The sequence below is a fragment of the Barbus barbus genome, assembly GCF_936440315.1.
Source record: "Barbus barbus genome assembly, chromosome: 27".
In the NCBI taxonomy this organism is placed as follows: Eukaryota; Metazoa; Chordata; class Actinopteri; order Cypriniformes; family Cyprinidae; genus Barbus; species Barbus barbus.
Genome location: NC_136755.1, coordinates 18,088,442 through 18,108,219, shown reverse-complemented (window position 1 = coordinate 18,108,219; position 19,778 = coordinate 18,088,442). Strand labels below are relative to the sequence as shown.

At 39.6% G+C, this 19,778-nt stretch overlaps 1 protein-coding gene across 1 annotated transcript in view; it reads left to right on the top strand.

Annotated features, from left to right (window-relative positions):
• The window catches only part of LOC306847500 (zinc finger transcription factor Trps1-like), a 118,104-nt gene extending 100,818 nt beyond the window's left edge, over nucleotides 1–17,286 (top strand). The window contains exons 5-6 of the mRNA XM_079381454.1: nucleotides 6,895–7,017; nucleotides 13,615–17,286. Of these exons, the coding sequence (XP_079237580.1) occupies nucleotides 6,895–7,017; nucleotides 13,615–14,751 (1,260 nt within the window). The 3' untranslated portion in view covers nucleotides 14,752–17,286. The remainder of the gene's footprint in view (nucleotides 1–6,894; nucleotides 7,018–13,614) is intronic.
• Nucleotides 17,287–19,778: the final 2,492 nt, after the last annotated feature.

Here is a 19,778-nt window from a genome sequence, read left to right as displayed (position 1 = left end):
GCGGTAAGGGGAGACCAGAGCATTGTTCGGCCTCTGGAATAGATTATTCCAGAATACATAAAGCCGCCTTCTATTTGCACAAGAAGGAGGGAGACCTTTGATTTTTACAGTACAATAGACTACTCTCATGACTACATCCATAAACCCTATGAGTGCAAAGGGATATCTGCGCTTCACACTTTCAGATAGAGACCCTTCTGTCTTTGATCATGTCCTCCGATTCAATCTGATTTGGATAGAAAGCCAAGGCTCAGATAGTCTTGTGTATCAGCAGGGTACGCTGCGGTGTGATGCAGGGCAGAACAAAGGGGGTGGATGGGGATTTGGATAGAGATAACAGAAGGGTTGTCTTTGAACGGAAAGCTGAAGCCCATCTCCTCAGAGAGTTTTGGTGGCTTGAAATTGGGCTGAGGGAACTGGTCAGCTGTGGCAGTTTGACAGTTTCCTCCATTTCTGTCTTTCATTTCCTGTAGATGCATTCCCATTCCCACAATTCACAACTAATATATTTAACATATGGGATATTGGGTCTAGTTGGCAGTCTAGTTTTTTTATTCTAATACCTCCCATTGTCCGCAACGATATTTAAAGGCCGACATTCTCAGGCTCCGTTCCACTCCACTTTTAGACACGCACTTGCCTAAGCACTTCACCTCGGGAGAATCCCCGCTACCATTTTGAAGTGCTTTCCACTTTGTGAAGTGAATGAGGGACGTTTATACGGACAGACCCTCGACCCCTCGATTTTGACTGAGGGACCGAGTATGCTTCATATGCACACTTCAGGCCACTCCACAGACCACAATGCAACAAGATTGTGATGTCATCACAGATTGCGTTTAATTTATCCCCACCCCAAACAACTCTATAATATATGATTTTTTTTTTTTGACATTTATAACAGCCCAAGTATACCTATATACATATAGAATGCTGCTTCAAACTAATTTGTAAAGGAAAAAATGTAAACAATAAACCAACTCCATAGCAGATTCTAAGTGATCAAGGGCTTAGGACGTTCCAATTCAGCCCATTCCAAGGGTATCGCCAGAAGTGGGCACTCATGCAATGTAATCAATGATGTACATCTGAGTGAACGAGACGGAGGGAAGTTTGTGGGAGAAAGGCATAAAAAATGAACTGGAACACAGCCTCAGTTTCTGTACATTTCAGAATTCCAGAAGTTAAGTTAAGACTACACTTTATACCCAATGAAATAAAAAATAACATAACTTTCCCAGTAGTTCATGATTTACTGGAAAAGGATTAACCATTAGGATTAAAAAAAAAAAAAAATCAGTTCTTACAATTTCTACCTGATAAAATATGTTACAGCATAAAAATGGGTTTAAATGTGTATTCATTACAAAAATTATTTTATTAATTTACATGACTTTCCAGGTCTAGAAATCACAAATACATCCATGTCTTCCCAGACAGTTAAAACCCTGGTTCTTCAAAGAAAGAACCAGGAGGAAGTGAATCAAAATAAGAAATATCTTGATTTTTAGTTGTTTTCGTTTTGTTTTAAGTTAAATAAGTCATCTTGAGAGCCCCTTGGAGGTTTTCCCCCTATTGGGCCTCAGGCCACTGTTTGAGACGCACTGCTATGAGGTATCTCATCTCATACGGACTTTAAACTTTCAGAAATTAAAATTTTAAAGACTTTCAAAAAATAGAACCCTGAGAAATATTCCTTGTAGTAAAAGAAATGTGACAACTGTTCTCCGACATGTAAAATGCTTAAATAACCTTCTGATTGACTACAGATGATTTGAGACCATCCTTACTGCTTTTTAAAGACTTCATCCTGAGGTGAAGCGTTCCGAGAGGAACGTGAAGAAATGTAAAGTAAAGTCGTGACGTATTGTCAAGTATGGTGACCCATACTCGAAATTGGTGCTCTGCGTTTAACCCATCCAAGTGCACACACACAGCAGTGAGTAGTGAACAAATGCACACACACACACACACACACCGTGAACACACACCCGGAGCAGTGGGCAGCCATGCTGCGGCGCCCGGGGAGCAGTTGGGGGTTCGGTGCCTTGCTCAAGGGCACCTCAGTCGTGGTATTGAGGGTGGAGAGAGCGCTGTACATTCACTCCCCCCACCTACAATCCCTGCCGGCTGGGGACTCGAACCCGCAACCTTTCGATTACGAGATGTGAATGTGAATGGGAATATTACCCTGAACCGTGGCCTCCCAGGTTCCAGGAGAAATGAAGCTTTCACAGAATATATTAAACCTTATTTATCAAACCGAATTATATAATTACGACTCTGTTTCAGCAAGAGACTTCGGATTTGCGTAAACCCGGTATTACATCCACCTAAGATACGACTTGATGGTTCGATATATCTGCAATTGTATCCAGATGTTTGCCGATGGCGTTTCGATGGTCTCGAAGCCTTGAAAAGTTGATGCAGGATTTCTGAAATTGAAATTGTCAGTAGGGGTTCACCTAATTTCCCTGCAGCTGATTAAATAATTGTTTATTTAATGTAAGAGGCCCTGCGGATTGCCTAAGTGAATTACATGTAATTTAATTTCACTGACTCTGTGTGCAAATCGCCCCCTTTAAACCAAAGAATCCTTTCTTTTACATCCACACGCCATGCCAAATGCATTATTAGCCTTTATTTTCAAATATTACATCTGTGATTTGTGTCAGTCTCCAAGCATCCCCTGCTTCCCCTCATCATTTTAACTGTCTCTGCTTTTAGGCACAATTTTGCTGTCCACCTCACCAAAACGGACTATAGGATTGACGTTGCAGAGGCCTTGTAATCTCCCTGATGCTGAAAGCTATTATTTTCACCTCTAACACAGACATTTTTCATAGACGCCGCATTGTTTAGAACCGCAAGTCGACAGTGGCTGCAAAACCGGTTGCAAAACCTTGAGAGCAGCTGATTACCATAATAGGTTTAAGACAGAATGGTGTGATGTTTCTTCCCCACCTCTTTCACCTGAGACTAGAAGCTTTTAATGGAGAGCTTTATGGGATTGTGGGAACATGCTCGTTAAATAAATAGATGTAATTAGGTCCTGCCTCTAATTACTTCAGATTCCTCTCACCAGGACCGAATTAGTCCGACTCCCTAGAGCGCCTAGTGTTAGGCATGCGTAATCAATCACGTACAAACAGAATGCACAGGCTACACCCAAAGAAAGTACCAGAGTGCAGCAGGGTCATTCATCACAGCCCGCAATGCAAACAAGAACAGCCATCTTGTTGTTTACTGCGAGTACCTCTAACCTCGCACTACCTGTATGCGTACCATTGTACCCAAAAAATGCATAATCCAGCCTATTATTACACCTCATCCCGAGTGCAGATGAAAGGTAGTGCAAAGTTTGTTTTGATTATGATTAGTGGTGTTTTAACCAGTGACGGTGCTGCGTGATAATGCATGGCACCTTGTGAAGGCTGTGACGGATACCAGATAGCAGGAGCAGCGCTGAGAGCAGATACAGTGATAAACTGGAGCAGGCCAGGAAACAGACAGGGACTGGGCTCTCTGTGGCCCCTCTAGCCTGCGGAAAAAAAACAATGCATCACCTCACAGCACGGCCAGACATGGCAGGGGAGAAAAATCGCCCCACACTTTGGGAAAACAACGACAATCAGGGCTTTCTCTCATTCGCCTCCCCTCCTTTTCCTTTGGTGAGCAGCTGCAGCAAGCCAGTCAAATGTGTTGCTTTTTTTTCTTGCTTTTTTTCTCTCGCCAACTTGTCCTTTTTTTGAGATGTAATGGAAAAAAACAGTACTTGGCAAGGCAAGGTACGCATTCATTTTTACAGATGGCAGACTGGTCCAGTTGATAATTAAAAAGGAAGTCTGGGATTGTGCGCCATTCAACAGGAGAAGGCTATTTCTTGGTTTTCCTGTGTAATTGACCCATGACCCGCTTCCAAACACATTCATATCTCAACGTATTGACACTCCCACGCTTATTTGATCCCGCCCTCCTACTTCAAATGTAATGGGCTGTCACTGTAGCTTGCTTATTTTGTGTATTTTTTCCTTTAGGTATTTGTTGTCGACTTGTTTTGGAAATCGCTTTGACCAGATATCAGTCCAACAAGTTGTTCTTGCAATCCCGGCAATCTTGTTTGTGTATAATTGATTGTTTATTAGAAAGATCATGCATTTACTGTGATCCAGCACACCAAATGCCACCAAAGTCAAGCAGACATGGTCAGCCTCTCCATTTTATATTTTATTTTGCAATTTTGTTTTGCTGTAAAAAAAAAAAAAATCACTTGCATCTTTAACCTAATATATAAAACCTTGTCTTTACAATGAACATAAACCTAACGACACTGAACATTTGATTGCAATAGTTTATCATTTATCTTTTACTGTTGCTAGTCGAAAATGTTTATTTATTTATTTATTTTACTATACCTGCTAATGGTGGATGAATTGAGTGGGCTTTGTCAACCATACATTTTTATTCTCTGAATTATTATTATTATTATATGAATTTTTTACATTTTTATTTTGATGTTAATTATATAATTTTATTTCTTTAATAATTTTTATTTTTAATTTCATTACATATTATTTATATATGTAATGTTTTTACCTTATTTGAAAACACACACACACACTATGGATAGAATAAAAAACACCTTTGCCTTCTGATGTTTTTTTTAATTGCTCCATTTATTTTCCCTGTTGATCAAAATAGTCTTTAAGATTACATAATTTAAGAGTCTAATTAATCGTTATCACAGTCAGTGGACACCAGAGTCAGATGCAGATACGATCAACCTTTCATTCTGATTTAGTTTTGGCTCTAAGAGTCAAGCGCTTTTGATTTATATTGTTTTAAATACAAAGCTTTTGACCCACTGTATACATAACCATATAAGCTTTCTCGATGGCTAAACAGGAGGCCCAGCACAAATGAATGATTTGACCAACAACATAAATTATCAGTGGTGTTCACACTGTGTGTAGGTTGTATGTATATTAACTCTCTGCGGCTGTTGTACGATGAAGGTCTGCGGGCCAGGCGGAGGGAGCACATGTGAGTGATTTGGCTCTGGAGCCCAGAAGGCCAGGGAGAGAAATCCACAAAGCTGATGACGGACACTTTGTTTGGCTTGTAACGCTAGAACTGGATAGGAAAGAATAAATCAATCAATCATGTCTAAACTGTCAGGACTAGCATGTGGCCCTCTAAAAACCCCACTGAGATCAGAAAATATATACATTCTCGATTAAAGGTTGTAAGAAAGCACTGATTCTGACGTAAATGAGCCATCATTTAATATAATCTTCCAGCAAGGTATTGTGGGTTTGTGTTGTAGGACATGCCAGACATCTTGCTGTCTTAAAGGGACAGTTTACCTAAAAGTGACACATTCAAGTCAATTCCATTCCAAACTATCCCTTTAACTCGTAGGCCTACAGATTCGGAATTACACATTTAAATATTTAATTGAAGAACCCATAGAATATTTAAATGCATTACCATCTAAAGGCATCAACATAATATGGTAGTACTACAGTACTTTTTGTAAAGGATAAAACTATTCATTTTTAATGCTTAATGTAAGCATAGTAACATTATTGTTGCGGCAAGCTATTAGAAAGGTGTTTATGCACCTTCAATGAGTTTACCTACCTTTTTATGGACGCGATAAGGACGCGAGATTCCTCCCTCTCGGCCTGAAATGCTGCGCGCATCAGAATGATGCTCTGTGGTTGCAAAGGGCAGTTGTCAGAGTGACTTTGCATTTGCTGATAGCTCATGGAAAACATTGCTCCATCTCATTAAGTTATTGCCATCATTTTTATTCTTTATGGTTGTGTGGGCTACCGTCCCTCATTCTCTTTTCACATTAATTTTCTACGTATATATGATTAATAGGAGATGTCGAACCGTAGAGTGAGCAAGCATCAGCGAAGGTGAGATCATAATTAGTTTAGCTGATGCAGGGCCCTCCAATGGCGCATCTGGATGGAAAAAGTACCCTATAGGAAGCTGGCGGCGCCCCAAAACTTTTACTGATACGTTGTGAAACACCCGATGAATCAAGTGCCCTTTCCCTGCCAAAAAAGCTCTACCGACTCAAAGCCAAAATTATGTCTGCAGAAAGCTTTCCATTCTAAATGTATTAGAGCACAATTAGGAGCATTGTACTTTTCTGGCAGGAGAATTGTGCTCCCTGTTCAAGCCGTCTGAAGTTAGGTTAAATAAATTGTACACATTGTATAAGGCTAAATGAGTTTTACAGCGACCATAATCGAGATAATTCCTGTGATTTGCCCCGGTTGACTCTCAGGATTCACTTGTAGTTCTGTCCGTTCCCGGTGGATGATTCATGTGGCTATATCTCTCTCCTTTTTTTCCTACTTGAGTTTATTTTTTTCCCCTTCTCTCACAGTAGAGTGCAATATTTCAAGCTAATAGATATTCTGAGTTCCAGCCATGCATTTAAAGGTTCCTGTCATACATGTGTTCGAGATGAGATATTTATTGAAAGATCAAAATATTTATGTCAGTCCGGTGCGGGCGACCCAGTTTAAAGTGGGTGGTGTGTTGTCACTGACGCAGTGGTATCTTACAAGGCCTATAAATCACGGGAAGGTTAATTAGTGTTAGAATCAGCTTGGTTCTATTAATTGTGCCTCATCCTGGCTTTCTGATTGGACGCATTGTGTCCCTCACCATCAGAGCTGCCATATCCAGCTACACCCTGCTGAGTCTTGGGATTTTTCCCCCCGCTTTTTTCCTCCTCCTGCCTCTCTTTCTTGCTTTCTCTTTTACATTCACCTCCCATCTCCATGCTGAGCATGAATCTCCATCCCTCTTTTTCTCAACAGCCTGCTTTTTTTTTTACTCATTTTGGCTCTTTCTTTTTTATGATTTCAGAGACGGCGGGGCTCGGGGGTCTTCTGCGCCAACTGTCTGACCACCAAGACCTCGCTGTGGAGGAAGAATGCCAACGGCGGCTACGTGTGCAACGCGTGTGGCCTCTATCAGAAGCTGCACTCGGTAAGGGGGGAACTAAGAAAACATCAGTGCAAGGGATGGCGAGAACGCCTCGCCAGCCCACCCACAAATCGCAGAAACAGAGTTCAAAATGAACGGAGAGGTGACAGCGTAGCAGCTCCGGTTTGATCGCTTCATTTCCGCGCTGTCAGACGAGGACCCCGAGGGAAGAGCCCTTTTGGCCTTCCTCAGCCCTGCAGCCAGCTAATGGCCCTATGGAAGTAATTTTGCACCAGCTGGGAGCCCCACTTCCCACAGTCCTAACAAACACCTGACCTTAAAACTTGAGACACAATGCCTACTGGCACAACCTTAAAACCCAGTCAAGTGGAATCTTTCTTTAACATTTTTTCACCTTCATGTTGTTCCAAACCCGTATGAATTACTTCTTATTATTAACCTTTATTTAACCAGGCAAGTCACTTAAGAAAACATTCTTATTTACAACAACAGCCTGCCATGGAACACAAAAACAGACGTTTAGTAGTATGTTTAAGCTGCTTTTTTCCATACGATAAAGTCAGTGGCAACTACAGGTGTTTTAGTGCCCATCCACTTTCATAGTATGCAGAAAAGTAGATTGGGAATTGTTAAATATCTCTTATTGTGTTCCAAAGCCTACAAGTCTATGAAAGTCAAAGCATGGAAGGGAGAAAAATTATGACAGAAATTTTGTTTTTAGTTAAACTATTCCTTTTAAGTTTTTTAAAACCTCCTTAATGTTATAGAGTGTGACATTTTTGTTCTTAAAGTAAAATTCCCATTTATTTTCTCCATAGGGGTATTGATTTTTTAATGATAACTTGTAAACCTTTAAAGAGAACTTCTTTGAGCTCCAAGGTTTGTAATCAATGGCAAATGCTTTTGCTGAAGCCATCAGCCTGCTTTTTTTAATGATCATTCAATTTTACAGCAGATTTCTTTGTGAGTGAAAAACTGCATTACCCATGATTGTGCAAAGAAAGAAAAAGAAAATATAATTTTTTAATTTGTTTTTATTTCTTCACTGATTTTAGTTTCTTTAACAGTGCGTCATTAGATTGTAGTTTGTTCCCTCATTAAGTACACAGTCTGTAACCTTGTGTTTTTATCCAATTTTAACATTTTTTCCCATTCAAATCAAAGTTTGTAAGGTTGTCATTTCTTTAATAGCTCATTGGTTTGATTCATAGCTTATAAGTCTTTAACAGAGACATAAATGGCAAAAAATACATTTTATATATGATATTTATAAATGCATAAATTGTGACTATACAATGACTTTTACTTCTTCAGTCTGTGTGACATGTGCACAGAGAAATGAAACTACTCGTTTCTGGACTCGGTCACTAAATGACTTAATTTGATTTAAGTTGAAGAGCTCAGTTCTCTGCTCTCCCAATTTAATTTTGATTTGAATTAGCTTTTTTTTTTAATCTGCTGTCGTACCTAAAGCTTTGTCTGTAGCCTTGAAAGTGTTCTAGTGTTCTTCTATTTCCTTTGTTTACCTGTCATGTTTATCCCGACAATATTTCAGTCTCGACAACATGAGTAATTAAGCCGGAGAAACAGAAAAAGCATTGTGCTCGGGCCTGTTGCTGGACTTAATGTTGATTTTGCATTCTAATCTTTGGAGCTCCTTCAGAATTGGGTCAAGTCTGTGAGTGTTACGGTTTCTTCCTGTCTTGATATATGCAATGTTGGAAACGCTCTTTGCCTCGGTGGCCTCGGGCTATCGGGACTAGTGCCTGGGTGGCACAGGCTTGGAAACAGGGGGCTGACTGAATCAGTGTGGTCGGCTGGGGTAAGGCGTTTAGGCACCACAGCACCCAGACCACAAGAGGCTCTTTCAGAGGCCATGCCACCTGGTGGCTTGAGTCGTGCTAACTTGACCCGGCACAGACACTCACATCTGCCCGTCTGTCCGCACCGCTTCATCAGAGAGCTTGCAATCAATGGGTGCTTCACAGCCGAGCTTGTGAAATACTGTATGCTCTATTTACTGCCCCACATTAAACACTGTCTGGAGTAAATAAGTTTCCTCATGCTGGAAGTTTTTCTAACTTTGACATTTATGTTGGAGTTCCATCATGCATTGATGCAGCAGCTGTACTGAAGCTCGCATCAGTCTTTGCTTTGGCTTCCTGGGACAGAAAAAGTGGGGTGGCCATGACTTTAAGGGAAATGGGAACAATTCTTGACAGTTTTACTACTAAGATCACACTGATATTAAAAGCCGAGGGGTGATGAATTTGATGAGAGTGGAACACAGTGGATTCAGTTATTCTTCAGGCCTAATCAGACACACAGGCGATAGCTGGTTACAAGTGAAATATTATTACAATTTCAAATTGTGTCCTATTTTAAAATATATATATTTTTAAATGTTCCTGTGTTGGCAAACTTAATTTTCAGCTGCTATTTACTCCAGTCTTCATTGTCACATGATTCTTCAGAAATTATTATTTGCTCAAGAAGCATTTATTTTGATCATCAGTGTTGATATCAGTTGTGCTACTTAGTATTATTGTGGAAATCTTAATACATTTTTTCAGGATACTTTGAATAGACATTTCAAAAAGAAATGTTTTGTAAAAAGCATTTTTTAATCAATATAATGCATCCTTGCTGGATAAAAGTATTCATTTCTTAATAAAAAAAAAAAAAACAACTCAAAATTTAAAAATGTAGTGAATAATAAGTTCTACAATTTATTACACAATTGTGTTGTGTTGCATAACATGTTTACATATATTGCACAACCCGTATCTTGTATTTAGCTTGACTGAGGCATGTTGTGTGCCCCATGTCTGTGGGAAAAAAAAGTGTGCAGAAGTATTTCCAGTGCACAGGCTATATGGAAGTGACATGTAAACCACTGAAAGCTGTTCAAATGAGCTTTATTAGCACAGGAAAGAATGAATAATGCATTTAAAATGTTATTTTTGATAGCTGACAGAAAATAAGTCAAACTGATCGTCTTGACAATGGCAAATTTTAAAGTGGCAAAGTGGCACTATCATTATTGGTGAAAGAATTTTGTAGACATTTCAGAACCTTTAATGAACCTTAAACCTATTAATGAGAACTGCTACCTTTACTCTTCTTGAGCTTATCTTTTTATTTACATTGACTGCATACAGTGCTGGTGAAATGTGCATTTCCCTCATATTGTATACAAAACTAGCAATAGCATAGATCTGTATTTTATTAGTTCTAGCTCAGTGCTCACCTTTGATGATACTTACAGCTGTGTGGTGCGATGATCTAAAACCTGTACATTCCAGCGGTGGGCTGAATGACCAGTTGGGCATAGTCTCTGTGTTCTTTTACTGTAAAGTAGCTTCTGCAGTGGACCATCAGGTTGTGTACACGTCACACTCCACTAGAAGCTAATAAACAAGATGTGGAGACGTCTCTCCGAAGCCCTCGGGATCACTGCCGATTGGCTACAGGATTTGTTTGCCTGATGTTTCTGTTTTTGGTTTCTGCTATAAAATGCTGAGTCATCTACGGCAGTTTCATTTCTTGAGCAGAGTAAAGGCAGTGGGGAAGTTTAGTAGAAGATATCTCGTAGTCTTTCAGGTTCTTGGTTTGATAAATAATCGAGTGAATGTTTCACTGATGGGGCGCTAACGCAGTCCAGCGGAGACTGTGTCCTTCATGTCAGCCTGGCAGTCAGTTTCCAGTAGTATTTTTTATATTTTTGAATAAAATCTTTTATATGCTGTACAGAAATCATTTCATAATAGCACCTCATAAAACCACACTGTAGAGAGCCCTAAATGGAGGTCTGGGTTCCTCGTGCCAGAACACATTGCAATAATAAATGTCTCTCAGATTTTATCTTCTAATAATAGGACCTGACATGCGCCGTAGCCGTGCGTCAATGCCCGACATAAAACTTCCGGCTGCCTCCGTTTTTCAGATTCACCATCATGGAACTTTTTTATGTGGGACGCAGAAAGAATATGTCGTTTGTTTTCAAAAAAAAAAAGGTTCTCACAGCTTCTGAACTCTGACCACCCATTGGAACAAGAAAGCCCAAAAGGTAGAAAGAAATAGCTAGAAAAGCAACAAGGTTTTGTTCACGGACAGCACAGTTGAGACAGGTCTTCCAATCTCCTTTGAGCATTTAATACATTTCAGTGTTTAAAAAAAAGTCTTTAGCTAAGGTACACAAACTGTCAAAAATAGATAAGATGAAATAAATAGAGAGATACCCAAGGTTGCTGAATAGCTCTACAGTATATTATTACGAAAGAGGCTTCTTGTAGAACTAGTCTTCCATTTGTGCTGTATGCATTTATCATAAAAAATATATATAAAAAAAAATACAAAAAATGTCATGCACATTTATTTTATTCCCCCCCCCCTTTTTTGTCATATACATTCTAGTTTATATATATATATAAAAATGTAAAAAAAAATTTAAGAAACACAAAGATAAGTCTTCCAAAATTAACTGCATATTCGGGTTTTCTTCATACTATAAAATGCTTACATTTTAATATTAAATGTGCAGGGACCACCGAACTTAATCCCCCTCTAGTCAGTTGTTAATTTTTTAGTAGGAAGTAGATATAATCAAAGGCTTTAAGAATTTAATGTATCTTGTCTGGTTTGATATTTGAAACAGAAAAGTCAAGAACTCATTTTATTTTTATTATCATTTTATTTTATATATATATATATATATATATATATATATTTTTTTTTTTTTTAAATGATATTCCTTACGAAATTAGACTGAAGAGAAAAAAAAGAACAGAAAAGAATGTCCTCTTTCTGTAGTGTGCAGTGAGGGCCTGACGTGGTCCAGCAGTAGAGGGCACTCTTTCTTTTTGTCTGGCTTTCATCCCCGTCCTCTTTTCAGACCGACAGCCGGCCTGACATGTTCCAAAGAGTGAGCGCTCGCATGTATTTTAACACCATCTATCACAGGGCATTAACTTAAGCAACACAGTAAGATTTGTTTTAGATTGAGCTCCGGCCCCCAGTGGCCAAACATTATTGAAAATATGCATCTCATGTTTCTTCCCCTTGAACATATGGTGTGGAGCCAAAGGCTAGTTTGAGGTGGAGTTTTTTGCATGAATTATTTTTCCAGCTTTTATAGGAAAAATGGGTACCAGAGAAATATTTTCCTTCTATCATAATGAAACACTCTGGTTTCCCAAGCCTCCCCATCTTTGAGAGAGATCGCTTTCCTTAGTCTAGGAACATGACGGTGGATCTGGGTGCTACAAAGGCAAGTGGCTACCATACATGATTGATTTCCTCGATGTGCCTCTACCTCAAAGTCAACAAGCAGTCGGAAGGTGGTGGTAGAGGGGAGCGACATGGTTCTTCTGCCAATTATCTCTGGCTCTGGGTGAGTCGTGGGTGATCTCTGCATCAAGCGAGGACTTGGAAGAATGTGTCTGGCAGTGTAGCTAGATGAGTTGCGTCACCTTACTGAAGTTTTCCCCCCGAGCCACTGCCTACCCGGATGGAATCTGAGCTCAGAAAAATAGATTACAGACAAGTGCTCCATTCTTTCCCTCCTGTTGCAGGTCTGCCACCGAAGGAAATATGCATATCTCACATCTCTCCAACCACCGTAGTTTCCATTTTAGCGTAGACGTAAAGGATGAGAAATGAGAAGGAACATATGTTACTTCGGGCTTTTTCTTGTAAAGTAGCACAATTGATAACAGTTTCACCCATTGATTTCTCTCTTTCTGGTAGTCAAGCTGAAAGTCACTTCTATAATTCACTCATTTATATTTGTGAACTCACTGCTGTGCCTTCATTTTTGAGCTAGGCTTACGTAGTCCAGTGAAAATAAAGCAGTAATTAATAGCCATTTGATGGGAGATTATTATGCAAACCAGCCTAATTACAGGAGTGTGTCCTCTGAGTCCCAGAAGGGATGAATCACTCTACTGAAATCACAATATTAGATCAGAGACCTTTTTATGAGGCAGTAAATAGATCAGGACTAGTCTCACAGACACTTGGGAGAGCGTGTGAATATTTGTTTGTTTGGATCACACACATGGAGATTGTACCCAAATCTGGTATTAAAAACTTTACATTTTTAACAAAGAAAGTCTGGTTGCAGCTTTGTTTTTTGGATTTTTTAAAAACTTAGTTCAAAAATCTGTCTACATCCTTAGAAATGCATTGTTGTTTTCACATGGTTTTGATGGCTGTGGTTTAACTACTAAGTAAATAATAATAATAAAAAAAAACTTACTCCTTGAATACAGTATATACATCATATGAATTGTTCATAACAAAAATGTATTTATTAAGGTAAAACTTTTTTAAACAAATGCAATGAATTATTAATTCCTGTAAAATTTAAAAAAAATGTCAAACCACTAGGTTTTTATTCTTTTAACAAGTTTTTTGTCTTCATGATATCAGGACGTTTTAATTGAAATAAAGCTTAAATAAAATGAAGTAGAAATATTAGATGATGTCAAATGTAAATTAAAATGCATAAATGAAAATAACTAAAGTAAAATAAGTTGAAGTTGTACTAAAATTACTAAAACTTGGACGATTTGAGCATAAGCATCATGTCAGTGACCCCAATTTCAAATTGTAGTAATTTCCATGTCTCTCTTTCAGACCCCCAGACCGCTGAACATTATCAAGCAAAACAACGGCGAGCAGATCATTCGTCGACGGACACGCAAGCGCCTGAATCCTGACCCCGTACCATCTGAGCAGGTGGGGTCCAAGCAGCAGCGTGTCAACAGCGAGGAGCGTCTCAACGGCAGCCCCTTAGAGAGGAGGACTGAGGAAGCAGGATCTGATGGGTCTTTATCACGTGCCGAGGCCCAAGCACAGTTGGGTAAATACGAGGCTTACGGTCCCTCAGGACTCAAAAGTCACCCAAGCCCCCGCTCCACTCATGCGTTCCTCGTCAACCAGACGCTGGAGATCCATAAGCACATGCCACCCCTGCATATGCACAAGAACCCTGTGGACGGCGGGGCCGAGGGCAATGGGCTCAGCGCAGGACCCCAGGGAGGGGACGGTAAGGGTTGTTCTGAACGGGGCAGCCCTATCGAGAAGTACATGCGTCCGTCAAAGCAGGCCAGCTACTCCCCTCCTGGAAGCCCTATCGAGAAGTACCAGTACCCGTTCTTCAGCCTACCCTTCCTCCACAACGACCTGCAAAATGAAGCGGACTGGTTGCGCTTCTGGACTAAGTACAAGATGTCTGTGCCGGGCAATCCGGGCCACTACCTGAGCCCTGTGACTGGCCTTCCCAGTCCTTGCCAAAGCTTTGTGCCTTACCCTACCTTCGGCTTACCGCCTCATTTCCCCCCACCGAACCCATCTGGACCCGAAAGCGACACGCCTCTCGACCTGGCCATGAAACATTCCAAACCCAGTCCTACGCCCAACGGGACCCTCGTCGCCAAGGAGAAACGGGTGTCACCCACTTCTGAAAGGGAGCGGGAGACGGAACGCTCAGAAGAAACCGGAGAGGAGCGCTCTACTTTGCCAGTGGCCCAACCGGAGAAGGTTGATCAGGCCACGCAAGATGATATCTCGAGTAAATGCGCCCACTGTGGCATTGTCTTCCTGGACGAGGTCCTGTACGCCCTGCACATGAGTTGTCATGGTGACGACGGGCCCTTCCAGTGCAGTATCTGCCTGCATGCTTGTGCCGATAAGTACGATTTCACAACACACATCCAGCGAGGCCTCCACCGGGCAGCCCCCGAGGCGAACGCCAACCCCTCAAACCAATGAGCTTTACGAGCCTGCAGTCTGAGCACAACTAGAGCAGCAGGGAAAGCGAGCGCTTGTACGAATGAATGCATTGAACTTTTTTTGCTTGAATGTGCCAAGACGGATCATGGTGCCTAAGCAGCCAATGCAAGAAACTTCAGTCAGCATAGCATTTCTGTTGGAGCTCACACACACGTACACTTAACGAACAAAGACTGCTTTTTGAAGACATCGGTACATGTAGCTACTCAATCTAGATATATTTTCATTAGTCCAGATACGTAATTTTCGACAAGGCAGTTCAGCAAGCAAGGTACATCTACTCCAATTTAATGCTTCATTTCTTGTCGTCTTGTGTATTCACAGATTTATGGAAAGTTCTCTTACCTGGTTCTGATAAAAATGAGGATGTGTTTCTGCATGTGTGGCTCAGTGTAGGAAAATGTGGCAGTCGTCTGTCACTATGGCAACAGCATAAATGACTGCCGTCCTCAAACAAACATCCAGCATCCTCAGGGAATGTGTATGGCTGAATAGGCAACATTAGTTTATAGTCTGTCTCGAGTTAACATTATATATATATATATACTAAATGTCTTATGGTTTTCTGTTTGTTCTTGTCATCTTGTCTTTTTTTGTGTTGAAGTTATAGGGTTAGGTAACTCAAGTCACAGAATTCCATCAAAACTTTTAAGCTGCTGCCTTAGTTGCTGGGATGCAATTCTCTACTCTAGAAATTTGGGAAGGAATAACAAAAAAATATTTTTTTCTAGGTTGTTAATAGTAAAATCATATTATCAGTGCCTGATATATTGTACAAAGTATTTTATACATGAGATGTTGATATGCAACATTGAACTCGCATCTGAATAAGGGCCTTGAGTTGGGCTCTGACAAACGTTTACATTTGCAAATGTAGCAAACGTCGTAATGAAGCAACACCTGAACTTTTTTTTTTTTTTTTTTTTTCACGAAAACAGTAAGACAATTCAATTTCCTTTCCTCCAAAGGTGGAATATTAAACAAAAGTACTATGTTTTTTTTTGTTTTTTATTTTTATTTTATTTTGTTTGGTTTTGGCCACAAAAGGGCACTATTCATTCCAAGCGTTGTCATTTTCTGTTGCCTCTTCTTACCATGTACTTACTTGTGCTTTGTAGTTGATGAAGAAGCTTGTATTGGACTGAAGTCTTCCTGTATTTTTCTCCTGCTCTTCTGATACCGAACATTCAAAGGAAACTGATGAGTCTGTGCTTTATTTGGTCTTTTTATGGGAGCCAGTGCTCTGTAATGTAAAAATAATAACTTTGCCAGTCTAAATTCATTCTGTTCCACCTTTTAATTATAAAGAGCAGTTGAAAACACCTTTGACTTTTCTTTTTTAACAATTTTATTCAGTGTACTGTTGATGAAACTTAACTGCAGGTGTTTCTGGTGCCTTTCGATGGCAGTTGTCTCAAAGAGGCTTAACATTATTTATATTGTTGTTTCACCCAGCTGTACTTTGGTTTTTATGATCCTTTTGCAACTTTTATCATGTGGAGTGGACAACTGTCTACCTGAGCGACCGAAAAACATGTTTTTAACTAATAATGAGCTCAGAAATGATCCAAACATCAAGCGCTTGATATATTTTACACATGTTCACGTATCTTCACAGTTTTCCATTTTATTTGAATAAGAAAAGCAAAAACATTTGAACCTCCCAGATTCTGTTTTTGTTTGCTAGCAACTTTGAGATGTCTGTTTTGTTGTTGTTGTTGTGCTCCCATGTGTACTTCTCCACACTAGCTCCTTTTCATGGTCACAGGTTCAGTGAGTTGGGTCTAGCCTGACTTCATACAGACATTATTTATATGAACTGGGGAAAAGGGGGAGAGATTGAGACTCAAAATGTGTAATTTGTTCTCTCTCTCTGTTTCTCAGAAACTAGCCTTACAACGCTGCTTAACTGCAAATGCCTCTTAAAAATAACTGAAATCAGTATAGACCATTGCTTTTCAACAAACCATTTATACAGTTGGGTAAATAACATAAGATTCTTTATTTTTATTTTTTGTCTAAATTTTCATTTTAATTTGAAAATGTTAATGCTTGCACTTCAGTTACTCTATTGCAAAAGAAGAAAGATGAAATGTGTTATTAGCATGCTAAGTACAGGTACTGCGTTATAATAAATGAAAGAGATCTTGCCTATGTTTGAAGGTCTTAGCAATATTGAAACAAGGAGTATTTGATGGAGCCTGGAAGCTTGTTTGGCCAAGGTCAAGGCAAAGGGCATAAATATGTAAATGTTTTAACCATTATTCTTAGAATGTTATTGTTTTTACACTTGCTGCATTTAAAGTGCATAGATGATGATTTTAGGAATTTTTTTTTATCTTTTCAGCTGCCACCTTAACTTTTATTATTATTATTTTCTTTTTTGTGTGGTAGGTTTTTACATGCAAAAAGATTCAATAAAGATGGCAAAGATGTCTGTTACATCTAAACTTGAATAATAATGATGACGATGATAATAATAATGATAATAAAATAAAACATTTTAGCAATTTTTCTGTGTACCTTATTGTCAGAATGTTTTTGTTTTCTTGTAATTTAAGATTCATTGATTTTATTAACTGCGACTTGAACTGCACTGATGGAAGAAAATGTAAAAACAACATTGTGAAATATTATTACAATTTAAAATAACTGTTTTCTATTTTAATATATTTGTAAATGTAATTCAAAGCTGAATTTTCTGCAGACATTACTCCAGTGTCACATGATAATATATGTATCACAAGTGAGATATTTACACATTAACGTTTTCTATTTCAATTTAATTAACATTTTCATAATTGTTTCCCTGTTATTTCAATCCAGTGGCCAGCAGGCCAGCTCTATTGATTATTCGGTTCAATCTGGAGAGCTAGATCTACCCTTTTGACGGTTGATGAACTTGAGTCGCAGGATTGTAGTCCTTAACCAACAGTTGTCCTACAAGACTGTTGGTTAAGGACTCATTACATACAGTCAGGGCAGGGCAGCAGGATGTCAGTTTGAAGTACTGCAGAAAACAGATTTGTGTAGCTACATAACTTAATTTGCATTTATTTTAAAATGAAGACTCGTGTATCGAAATCTTTACAGATAAGGGTGATAATTTTATTTTTCTCTCTCAGTAAGTAGTGAAGAATTTCAGCCTCTTCTTCACTCAAAGAAATTATAAAACCTTTCCTCATGAGGTAGATAAAGCTTTTTGCCTTAAGTTACTAGTCGGAAAGGCCATCTGACATGAATAGTGACTTCTCTTTTGATTTTGCTTTTTTGGTGCAAGTTGATTCCATTTCAAAACACTCCTTTGAGATAAAAGTGAGGATGAATGCTATCCACAACGGCCTTAACCCTTTCTCCAAAAGTTCTCTTACAGTGACAGCTGCAAATGGAAGTCTTCATAGCTTCAAATTTTCCTTGTTTTTGTCCCACTAACTGTCCTTACTAGCCTTCAAAGTCAAAGGCCAAGCAAACCTTGAAGAAAGGTCCCTGACCTCCGTCTGCTTGGCCAGTGGATGTTGAAGAGAGCGGACAGAGTGAATCTTTGAAAGCAACCCTCACAGGACTCTTCTGGACATGTAGCTGGCCAGCTCTGCTCACTGTGGGATGCTGGCTGAGTAACTGTCACTCACATGGAGGTGCTTCATAGTCTGGAATTTTATGGCAGAAAGGCTTTGATGCCAGAGAGGTGGTCTGGCTTCTGGACGCTTGGAGTTACATACTTTATTCTATTAAACTACGCTGAAGAATCCTGCAAAGACATTTAGGAAGTGACTTAAGAATGTGCAGTTTGAGAAAATCGCAAATTTACTGGTTATATACAACTCAAGAGTTTATTTCAAAGGATTTCCACTATGTGTGTAAATTGATGGACATAAAATACCATACCTTAAACAGAAAACTAATATAGTTATTTTCCCTCTGCACGTCAGAAACAGTGGGCTTCCACACAGACATACAGTACAGCGGGTCTATCAATATCTCCTATACAGGGTTGCCAGGTTTTCACAACAAAAGCCATACAATTTCTGCTCAAAACTAGCCCAATTTTCATTTCGAAGTGGGTTTCCCCGCATTCCAGAAGCTAAATATCACATTATTGGGGTCGCTTCAACCCGCGAACATGAAAAACAACCTGCGGCAACAGTATTAAAGTAGCCCAATTCTGCGGGAAAACCGGACTTGGCAACACTGATCCTCCCATATGAGAAGAATTTCTTTAACAGCGAGAAAGGTGTGGCCTCAAGGTGAATGAAGCAATAAAACGCCAGCAGGGGTCACTCATAATTCATTTGCTTAAAGAGTTACATTTGCTGAAATACATAATACCTGGACCAGGTGTCCATTCTTCGTGCGTCGCTAACTCAGTTAGCTGGATTTGATTGTTGATGATTTCACTTGATCTTGGATCATTTGGTTCTTCAAAGCTCATCCTGGACCTGCTGTCATAGCAACAGGTCCATAAACTTAAACCTGCTCAGGAGCAGGGGCCTGTACCATGAAGCCAGATTAGCTGGCTAGCCAGGTAAATTTCAGTTTAGTTTGCACCAATCCTGGATTTTAGGTACCATGAAAGTGGCTTGGCTTTTAGCTGCGTTCATTGCCATAGTAAGCTACACTCTACGGCTAACCTGCTCCAGGGCAGGTTATGTTCTGAGTAAAGGTCACGGCACACTGAGCTCAAAATGTTCGCACGTTAAAAAATAAATACAACCTCACGTGTCAATCACGTTTGCACACTGCCTCCGAAACTTTCGTCCGTCAAAAAAAATTCGGATCAGGTTCGATTTTCTGCGTTTTCGCATCCGTTGCATGCATTTTGATAGGAAAGGATGGGGAATACGAAAAAACGGGAAAACGCATGCAAAAATTTCTGACTCGGTGTGCAATGACCTTTAGAGATCTCAGACTGAATTTGGACCAATCAGATGTGAGCAAAGTGACACATGTCTGACACCCAAAAAGAAGTCACTTCCCCAGTTTCTCTTCCTACAAATTAAAGGTCATTA